Source organism: Lipophrys pholis (genome assembly GCF_963383615.2).
Source record: "Lipophrys pholis genome assembly, chromosome: 6".
Lineage (NCBI taxonomy): Eukaryota > Metazoa > Chordata > Actinopteri > Blenniiformes > Blenniidae > Lipophrys > Lipophrys pholis.
The window spans coordinates 26,492,723-26,503,545 of NC_137629.1; the positions used below are offsets into that span (position 1 = coordinate 26,492,723).

Genomic DNA, 10,823 nt, shown 5'->3' on the forward strand with positions numbered 1-10,823 from the left:
AGTCAGTTTGAGGAAGATCGTGACCCTGAGCAGGATAGAAGACTGATTGAGTGATGAGTGACTCTTCATCTCCATCTAGTGGAGACTTGACAGTATGACATTTGGCAGGACCGTGACAGACTTATGAAAACTGAAACTTTCAAGTCTGTGAAACTTCCTTTTCCTGGAGTAATACTTCTTTATTTGCGGTCATTAAAGATTGCATGTGATTTCTAACGATCCAAGAATGAATACATAATGTAATATTAAGAGTAGTAGTTTACACATAAAGGGAAGTTACCGAGCTGGCCGGTCTCGTTACTTGTTTTGGTGACTCAGACACCAAAGGAACACATCAGAGGCTGTGGGTGTGTGTATTTGAACTTTCCACGGTGAAATAAGTTTACTTTACTCAACACACAATTCAAACGCTTATCTGATCCCCTGACGCGATAGTTAGAAAACATTCCTCCTTTGTCCACGCCATCTGTATTTGGGTGTAGTTTCTTTGTTAAGTGGAGAAGAAAATCTTTATTCGTGGAGGAATGCGCTTCATACGTTCTGTTACAGCTGAGAAAACCAGTTTGGCGGTTAAAGTCGTGCCTGACGTACGTCCTGTCGCGCAGCTCCGTTGAGCTTCTGCGCGGAGCCTGTCCCTGCATGCCTTCCGCATCTTTTGTTGAAAACATTTGCTCAGCTGTCAGGCCACTCCCATCCCTCGGTGAGAACTGTAACAGTCGAGCCTTTACTTGTCGCAGAGCGAGTTGCCGTCCAGCGTTCTGTGCTCAGGATTATGCGCGCGGCGGCGGAGAATGGCGGACACCAACGCGCTTGAGGAGCTGCAGTCGGAGCTCACCTGCCCGGTGTGTCTGGAGCTGTTTCACGACCCCGTCATCCTCGAATGCGGACACCACTTCTGCCAGGTGTGCATCATCCAGTGCTGGGAGGCCAAGGCAGACGAGCTGTCGAGTTGTCCCAAGTGTAGGAAGTCGTGCGGGCGCAAACTGCGCCCCAACTCGCTGCTGTGTAACGTGGTGGACAGTGTGCGTAAAGCCCGGGTCATGGACGCGGCGGCGGCGGGGACGTCCGGGTGGGACCACGAAGGAGCGCTGGAGATGCCCGAGGAGCGTGAGCCCGGGTCCAGTATGAGCAGTGTGGCCTCGTCCATCGGCCACTGGCCGCACTTGGGTGTTGATATGTGCGAGGAGCATGAGGAGAAGCTGAAGCTGTACTGCGAGGACGACCAACTCCCCATCTGTCTGGTGTGCGGCATGTCCCGGGACCACAAGACCCACAATGTCATCCCCATTACCGAGGCTTTTGAAATCTACAAGGTAGGGTGGGATTGCCTGGCTTCAGGCCCTCCTTTCTCCGAGTGCTCCCAGTTTCCCCCAGGCGACAAAAAGTTTGCTTCCAGGAAATGTGGAAAGAGTAAATCAACTTCCATTGCCTGGATTTGACTAAATTACAACTAAAAGTTCTGTTGGGGGAGATACTGAAGTAGAAATACAAAGTACTCTTTAAAAAAAACGCTTTTCATATTGCATTTGTTCTGTTTGATCAATACAGATGATCTCCTCTCATAATACAGTTTTCAGATAAACCACAAAGTAAATAAAGTCACATTGTGCACTTCTATAGAACAACAAGTGCCTCTGTTGAAAGAGTGCAGATCATAAGGTTGGAATAGTGAAAAGCAGATTACACTGTAATTTGTAACTCAGTAGGAGTACGATTACATAAAATTGCCATTAAATATGATTTTTAATACAGTGATGTGAGTTTTTGTTATGTGTTTTACACTCAGCATCTCTTCAGGGTTACAGATTTGGATCTTAAAGTGTGATAACTTATTAGAGATGTGGACTAATAAATACTTGTTTAGCTTCACAGCTTGTTCAGAGTTTTTTACAGTTTGAAAAACACAAACTAAACTAGCCATAGTAAGAGTTGACATGGGGGTAATGTTTAGAAGGTACCCTCCCTCTTTGCCCCGGCAACCTTCTGGTATTTTGTGTTTTATGGGAATCCTGCAGGCCCGTGTCAGCTCTGAGCCCTCCTCTATAGTTTTAACTTCGCCGTCTGTTTGAAGATTCTCTCTGAAAGGCCTCTCTGTGTAGTTCGACATGTTTTGCCGGTGCTAAATTCCAGTTTTTGCTTGAGCCTGTGGGGCAGAGAGCTCAGGGGGAGGTTGGGTTACCATCATAAGACTCCGATTAATGAGATGTTGTTGTCCAGAGTGACTCGGCGATCAAATTAACTGGACTTTTTGAGTGTAATCTCATTGGCCGCGGCTTATCGGTCACGTATCGCATGTGATTTTTCAGGACAAACTTTCTGTGGCGCTCGAGAGAGTTCAGCTCCAGTCGGAGGAGGCCAATGTCTTCCAGAGAGAGACCAACGAGAAGATCCTCCACATTAAGGTACCAAGAAACGTGTGCGTCGTCTGTTTTAAGCCATCAAGATTTATTCACCGTCACGCTTTCGTACAGGTTCTTCAAAGTGCTTCATGACAACCAGTGTGGACAAAACACCAAGTCAACTTTTTCAGGAAATTGGTTAAAAAAAAAAATAGATGTGCTTTTCAGAAGGCAAATGGTAAACTGGCTTCACATATCGAGCTTTTTTACTGCTTCACTGATCGAAAAGCAACTTTCTTATCACAGGACGTCACATTCACACACACTGATGGCATCTGACGTGCAAATATAAGGTTCCTGAATGCCTGACCTCCATTGGGAGCAATTTGTGTTTCGCTGTTGACCTCCAAGGGCCCTTTGGCAGGTCGAGATGAGGGATTGGACCACCAACCTTGACATGGGAACAAGCTCTATTTTACCAACTGAGCCACAGCCCCCCCCTCCCAAAAAGAAATAGTATGTATGTTGAAAACCAGATGGAACGTCATAATGAATAGAGAATTATACAATTTGAATGAAGAGTAGGTTAATAAATGGATGAATAAGTAGAATTAGGTGAAATACTACGAAATGAAAATGACAACAGAGATCCACAAACTGCAGTATTTAACTACAGTAGTTCTTTTGTCAGCATTAGTCAAGTGTTTGACAGGCTATAACAAAGCAATAAAAAATATTCTCGGCGTCCTGCATGTTTAACCAGAAATCCCGGTTGCTAGGCAACGGGTCACCTGCATTCCGACACCTCCACCTGTCCCGACAGCCGAGACTGTTGGCTGACTTGTTCTGAGCGTGACGGGAGGTGACTTAACAGGCCGTCACTCATCGCCGTTGCGGCTCACGGGGGGGGGGGGGGGGGGGGGGGGGGGGGGTTAAATATCCGTACGTGTCACGGAGAGAGTTTACCGTCCTCGCGCCCGGCGGAGCGCACTCGCACATGTACAGAATGTACGACTCAGCTCAAACCTGCTCACTGCACAGTCTCACAAACGGCGATAGCGGCTGATCCCGGTTGGCCTCCACTCCAGGCCTGTGTTGTTGAAGAAGGAGATATGAGGGTAGTGTTTGCAGCGGACAGATAACAGATAATTTCCCATCTCTCTGCTGCAGGTCGCCGCACTCATCTTTTTCCTTTTCCCCTCAGTCAGTTTTGTGTGTGTGTGTGTGTGTGTGTGTGTGTGTGTGTGTGTGTGTGTGTGTGTGTGTGTGTGTGTGTGTGTGTGTGTGTGTGTGTGTGTGTGTGTGTGTGTGTGTGTGTGTGTGTGTGTGTGTGTGTGTTTGACCCAGTTTATGTGCAGATTCTCAGATTTTCACTTCTCTGTGTGTCAGCGTGACAGGATGTGGGTAAGCGGGGCTTAGGGGAACTTTGTCAACTTGTCGCTTCCTGCAAATGTTTGATGACACAAGTGTAGAGATCTCCATCTTTCAAAAACACACGTGTTACGCAATACTTTAGTTTGTGTGGCTTCTTTTGTGTTGCCTATAAATACCCAACATCTTTGAGCGCCTCACTACAAGTATTAAGTAAAATATAAGTAATGCCACTTTTGTGCATCATCACTGCAATACCCGGGTTTTCTCCAGTTGAATAATGAGAGATAGATTGACAGGAAATTAACCTTTGCATCATACTTACAAGATATGTCTTGTGGTTAATAGCTGAGCTGAAATAATTCTATATTTCCAGCATATTTTAAGCTTCCTAATAATAAAAAAAAAAGAAAATAAGACTCAGTCCAGATCAGACATCTAATTTGAATAGTTTCTGTTTCCAAGCAGGTGAAGGATTTCCAAATGACATGCGGGATCTTGCTGTATTTCAGGAGCGCGCCGGAGACCTAGAGGAGCTGGTCACTGCAGAGTTTGACCGCCTGAGAGAGTTTCTCCTCGAGGAGGAGGAGCGCGTCAAGGAGAAACTGCAGAAGCAGAAAGAGGAGAAACTCAAGCAGCTGGAGGAGGCGCTGACGCAGGCGACGCAACAGATCAGCCAACTGGAAAACACGGCTGACCAACTGCAGATCAAACTCGGGGAGGAGGAAAACCCAGAGCAGCTCAAGGTAAAGAAAAGAGACGAGCCAGGAGGAAACACAAAACGTAGAATAGATTTTTTTGGGGTTAGATTACAGAAAATCAGGGAGTTGCAGCAGAGGCTGAATTATTTTGAAATTTAAAGGCCTGTTCTGATCTGTTTCAGGGAATTAAAGATTTCATTGGAGGGTGAGTATCTTCTCTCTTTTTTTTTCTCAATAAGATCATTCCTGGACTGTGATTTAATGAGATCACTCAGCTTCTTGGCTGTATGACTGTGGGATCGTTTCCCAGCATAAGATGGCATCGAAAAAAAATGATGTTTTTGTTTCGCAAGTGGTTTTAAGTCTTGTTGAAACAGGATGTGAATGTAATAGTGTGGTTTGGTGACTCATCTTGGTCACGTATAATTGTGCCAACGAGTTGCCAACGTCAAGCAGAAAGCCAAATAAGAGTATAGAAAAGTGACATTTGTTACTTTTAAAGGTACATAAATATGGAAAGTAAAGATCTGGTTACCATTATTTCAATTCCACATCTCTTTTAAATTTCCCAATAGAAGAATGTACATTTTGGACATAGACTTAAGCCCTTGATAAAATGCTTTGACATTTCCAGTTATCATTAAAGATCATTTTAAGAAGCAAGACACGGGAAGAAATGTACAAGTTACCAAATATGGTCTCACGCCCACTAAGATAGTTAAAGCTGCACGGAACTGTTTCCTGCATCATTTGTTCCATGAAATGTTTTTATTACTGTTTCCAGAAAAAAAACCCAAAACATGTTTGATTCTACCTCACCTTTCCTCCCTCCGCATCTCGTTCAGTGCCGAGGGTTTGTTTGAGCGTCCCGCCGACGTCAGCGTGGACCTGCAGTCTGCCGAGTATCTGGGACCTCTGCAGTACCGGACCTGGAGGAAAATGAGCTCCATTTTCCAGCCAGGTGAGACGATGCTCAGAGCACTGGGTTACAAGTGTTAAAACAAAAAAATTTAAAATCACAGTGATCACTTATTTCTTATTAGATTTTAAAAATAAATACATGAAAAATAGACTGAGCCAGGAGGAGTTGAAATATCTTGATGATGATGATGATAATTATATAAAAAAAATGTATTGTAATTACATATATTTTACTCTGCTTTGTGTTTATTTGTGTTCTTTATTGTGATACTTCTATTCACGTAGGTTTTGTCTTGTAATTTTATACTGACTGCAACCCTGGCAAGGTCTCCTTTTCAACGGAAATCTTTATCTTGATTTGACTTCCTGGTTAAAAAAAAAAAAAGTGTATTAGGAACTTACTTTGTTTGTAACCGTTGGCAGCATCTGCTCTTAAACCACTGAACGTGTTAGAAAAGACATATTGTGGTGCATATATAAATACATATATCTGTTGAAAGTGTTTAAAATAGTGAGCGCTGTGTGCTTGTTTTTCCACATGGTTGTTAAGTGTGTAAAATTAGACCGACGCACACAAGTTAAATGAATCTCTGGAGCGACATCATTTATTTTTAATTTGGATCCATGTTAGCTGATGCACTTATCGAGCTCGTGTTACACGCATTGCGCAGGTCGGCGTTCGGTGTCCCGCTGAAGTTCCCTCTCGGGTCACACAGTTTAAACACATCTGTTGTTGCCGTCGTTGATTTGTGCCTCTTTCCTCGCTCTCCTGCTTTCCCAGCAGTCACGGCGGTGACCCTTGACCCGAACACGGCCTACCCGCGCCTGTGGGTTTCTCCCTGCCGCACCAGCGTCCAGGTGGGACGGATACAAACGGACCTGCCCAACAACCCCGAGCGCTTCACCCTCTATAACATTGTCCTGGGCTCGGAGGCGTTCTCCTCGGGCAGACACTACTGGGAGGTGGAGGTCGGCGCCAAGACGGCGTGGGGCCTGGGCGTGGCGCGGGCCTCCGTCAACAGGAAGGAGGAGATCAGCCTCTGTCCGGACGATGGCTTCTGGACGCTGGTGCTGAGGGACAACGGCAATGGCACGAGTGATTACGAAGCCTGCACCGACTCAGAGGAGAGCTTGTTACATCCCTCCAAGCCGCCCAGGAGGGTGGGCGTCTATCTGGACTACGGCAGAGGCGAAGTGGCCTTTTATGACGCCGGAGACATGAGTCACCTCTTCACTTTCTACGACGCAAAATTCGAAGAGCCGGTTTTCCCCTACTTCAACCCCTGGCCAATCATCAACGGAGTCAACCGAGAGCCCCTCAGTATCGCCAAGCCACACTGGGGGTAGACGTTTTGTCTTTTCAAAGCAGGACTGACACACAAACGCATGACAGCGATTCAGCAGCTAATAGAGTCATATCTTGAGCGTCGATGCATCTTCTGAGCAAAAAGAACAAATGACTCCCACAAACCCTATGAAAGGACCAAAAACACTCGATGAACTGATCCTACTAACAAATTTGTGTTGTCGAAGCTTGAACAGTCGTATTCCTCTGAGCTGCATCACAATTGTCTTTATTGAGAACACATTGATCAGCCGCAGTGCTGCAGAGTCGGCCATCATCCTTCATTATGATGAACACACTCTTACATAGTGCTCTTTTATTTAGAGTGGATTACACCAATACCCTCCTGCTACTGTGAATACTAACTGGTGCCATGTTCCTGGAGCCGAGGTGTTAGTACTGGAAGAAACACTTTAGGGGAATGTGTCATGCATGGTTGCCAAATCGATTCTATTTGATAGATTTTGTTAAAATTTAAATGTGAAATCTATTTTCAATGCAACTGAGAACCATCTTGAATGCAAGCTGCCATGAAAGAAAGAAAATATGTTAATTCTCAATCGCATCACCAAGTTGTTATTATTGCATATATATATATATATATATATGTTCTCCAGTGTGTTTGTTAACTGGTTATTACAACAACAACAAAAAATTGTTTCTATATTTTTAGGTCACGGGCTATTTCTTTGATCAGTCACACACAATATGCTCTTCTGTGTATTGTGATGTAAGATTTTATAATTTGGAAAAAGGTTCTTCGAATGGCTTTACAAGGATTACACAACTTAAAATATTAAAATATTATTGTTCACCAGAGGTAGTTACCAAAAATGTGCCGTTTTCTGTTCCTTTTTTTTGCATAGTGTGTGTGCATGTGTGTAGTATTTTGCAACTGATTGTGTTTTAGTTTATATTCAACATCGTCATCATCCCAGTGAGCAACAGAAACATTATTTTCTTTATATTTCATATTCTTTGATTACTCCTGAAAATTAGTAATTGGCTGAATAATATGCGCTCAAGCTTTAAAGACAGTTTTCAAAATGCTAATAATGAATTGTAATTTGTTTTGAAAAACAGTTTCTGACGGTATAACCGTCAAATCCAGGAGGGCCACTACCTGCATTCTTTATATGTATTTCCCCTTCAACGCATCTTGATTGAACAAGTGTATCGTCATCAAACTCTGTAGGAAAGTTGAGGAGAAAACCAGTTATCAACGTCAGCGTGTGAGCAGGGAAAGACTGAAAAACCTGCAGAATAGTATCACTGAATCTCACACCCAGGTTGCTGTCACATTTGCTTCCACTAGAGGGCGCCCTAAACTGACATTGCTGTCCTGCAGAGCTGTTTACAAAGCCACTTTGAGCTTTTATGAACCATATGGAAGCCGGCGTTCATCCAGCTGCTGCACACTTAAAGCATTTAGAGAAGATCTCTTCTTAAAATTGTGATTCAAAACACATTTTCCCCTCCCCGTTCGGCAGGTCTGATTTGGGCCAAATCTCTTTGGAATAAGAAGGAAATGCCTATTCATGATAAAAACACGAAGAGACTCAGTGAAATTGTTTTTTTTAACGAATTTATCAGATTCATTTTTTTGTGAAGCAAAGCAGAAAAATAACTATTATAATATATTTTTGCTCATATTTGATGACTTCATTAGGTCCTGTCAAAATAACAGTGGTGAGTTAATGATCGTGGAGGATTTTTGGATTTCTGAAAAATTTAAATAAAAAAACACCCTGACCTCCCCCCCTACTTTAAGCTTACATATATACAGCAATGTCTTTTTTTGGCTTGGAAAAACACGTCTTCCTCCCTGTTTGTGCAGAAAGTAACTCACACTTCCTCTAAAAGACACTTTGGACACTTTCAGCAGCTTTTATTGCAAATAACAAATGATATTGTTGGACATTATGACTGAATACTGAAATTTCTTCTCACGTATTTATTAGTGAGTGTTTATGAAAGGGTTAACTAGAGCACTTAATGAAATAATTATGAGAATCATATTGTCAACCATTTAAGTATTGTTAGTCTTTGTCAGCAGCAGGACAAAGTACTACATCATGTTTGTGGGATTTTGAGACGCTTAAAGTTGAAGGGCTGGAAGTTTTCATGATCATCATAAGTTCTGCACCGATCTCAACATCCTGCAAAATCGTTTACTCACATTTAAGTGATGGTTATTATCCCACTGTTGGTAATCCTAAATCCTGTAATTAAAGTCAAGGAATGTATTTAGATCATATACCCATTCGTCATTGTCATGTTGAAGATCATAAGCACTTTCACAATAAAAGATGCTTTAATTAGTTCATGCTTGTTGATGAGGGTGATTTTAAATGGAACCAACACAAGCGAAGCTTTTGATCGATGCCACTGAATAATCAGTTGATTGAGAGGATCCTGGCTCCGGTGTTTACCTGTCACCGACCCGTACGGAGCTCCTTCTTTCACTCCTGGACCAGTTGGACAAGGCGAATCACCCCCAAGCTCATTGTGCAGGGCGAGCAGCCGGGTAACCTGTGACTACAATTACGAACAAATAAGTAATGAGAATCAGTCTGACCTCAATAAAACGTATCTAATCTCCGGGAGTCATCTACCTTTACCTGTCAGGGTTGTGTGCGGCTCTCCTCTAACCGTCCTGATCTGTAATTAGATATTATTGATGGTTGATCAACATGCAGTGACACCAGCCTGGACATCGACATCACGCCCGCTATCAGTTCATTGAAGTCTTTCAGCACTTTCTGAGACGCTCGAGGTGCCTCTCGTGTCGAGGAAAGTTTTATCACTGCTTTCACGTGTACCCAACGCAGCATCCCCCCACCATCAGCTGTGTGTAGCTTCTCTTTTCTGTACCGGATCTCTTTTCTGCCTTCATTGAAGAATTTACCTTTCCCATCCCGTCAATAATCAATGAAGAAGCGAGGGGCTGAAGCAGGTTGGACCGGGTTGATGTGATTAATGGAAACCTCATTAGGAACTGGAGAGACGGCAAACTATACATTGGGCCCGAGTCTGGATCCATATGCACGATTAGGGTTTCAGCTTGAATGACAAATGTTTAATGCAGGTTAACGGGAGATGCGGAGTGAGACAGCAGGAGGGGCAGGACGGATTTCCGCTGAGGCAGTTAAGGGCAAAAGGGGTAAAAGTGATCCAATTCATCAGCTTTCCAACACCTTCTCTCTCTCTCTCTCTCTCTCTCTCTCTCTCTCTCTCTCTCTCTCTCTCTCTCTCTCTCTCTCTCTCTCTCTCTCTCTCCCGGTGGAAGAAGGGAGAGAGATGACGAGAGGAAGCGACGGGACATTTCAGTTATGAAGAGTGAGTGTATGTAGTAAAGAAAAAAAAAAAAAAACAGTCGCATTATACTGCAAAGATGAAAGCGCAGCGCGACGCTCACGCACTCGCGTGAACGTTCGTGTCTAAAAATAGAGGTCGGCGGTGACATGTTCACCTGTGTGTGCATGTTCAGCCATGCTTGTCGGATGAGATTATGCATGCAGGACAACATTGAGGTGAAACAAAAGCCTTTCATCATCACACAGCTGCCGAGTTTGTTGCATCCCTTCACCTCTTTCAATCCCCCGGGAAGGAGGGGGGGGGGGGGCAATTTGTGTTACAGCAAAGGCTTCAAATGAAGTTGGGTGGATTGAAAGAAAGGGAGAACTACACAGAGCAAACACACTTACTTTAACAAAAATAATGGGGATGAAAGAAAAAAAAAAGATGCAAGCTTTATGACTAAAAGAACTCACTTCTCATCAAATGAAATAATAGAATTGGAAAACATTCAAACTTCAGAACAATAATTCACACCGTTTTTTTTTTCCATATTTAAATGAAACTAAGATTGAATTTTTGAAATTTAAGTGGAGAGAAAATCTAAAGGCTTTTTATTTATTTTTACATGTTTTAGCAGTTTAAATTAGTTGATCAGACTGTTTCAGTTCCTTTTGATGTTTTAGCCTAATTTAGTTGTTTTTGTTTTTAACAGTTTTGAGACAATTTTTGAAAGCCATTTTAGCAATAATTATGAGTAATTTTCACAGTTTCAACAGTTTGAGCAGGTTGAGTCATTTTATTTATTCATCTCTTTTAGCCATCTTTATAGTTTCATCAGTTTTGTTT

At 43.1% G+C, this 10,823-nt stretch overlaps 1 protein-coding gene across 2 annotated transcripts; it reads left to right on the plus strand.

Annotated features, from left to right (window-relative positions):
• The first annotated feature begins 720 nt into the window (after nucleotides 1–720).
• On the plus strand, nucleotides 721–7,235 carry LOC308111011 (zinc-binding protein A33-like). 2 transcript variants are annotated; one of them, XM_080465696.1, is made up of 6 exons: nucleotides 721–1,313; nucleotides 2,307–2,402; nucleotides 4,223–4,456; nucleotides 4,594–4,616; nucleotides 5,257–5,372; nucleotides 6,117–7,203. In XM_080465696.1, exons 1-6 carry the CDS (start codon nucleotides 792–794, stop codon nucleotides 6,677–6,679), a joined length of 1,554 nt encoding a protein of 517 aa, XP_080321822.1. In that variant the 5' UTR covers nucleotides 721–791; the 3' UTR covers nucleotides 6,680–7,203. The 2 variants fall into 2 exon arrangements, with proteins under 2 accessions (XP_080321822.1, XP_080321823.1); XM_080465697.1 differs by having other exon boundaries at nucleotides 742–1,313; nucleotides 6,114–7,235.
• Nucleotides 7,236–10,823: the final 3,588 nt, after the last annotated feature.

Excerpts from the sequence above, each read along its gene's own strand:
- LOC308111011 (XM_080465697.1), top strand. The coding sequence starts at position 792 with ATGGCGGACACCAACGCGCTTGAGGAGCTGCAGTCGGAGCTCACCTGC. Across the intron at positions 2,403-4,222 it reads AGAAGATCCTCCACATTAAG|GAGCGCGCCGGAGACCTAGA; the intron begins GTACCAAGAAAC and ends GCTGTATTTCAG. Across the intron at positions 5,373-6,113 it reads GAGCTCCATTTTCCAGCCAG|CAGTCACGGCGGTGACCCTT; the intron begins GTGAGACGATGC and ends CTGCTTTCCCAG.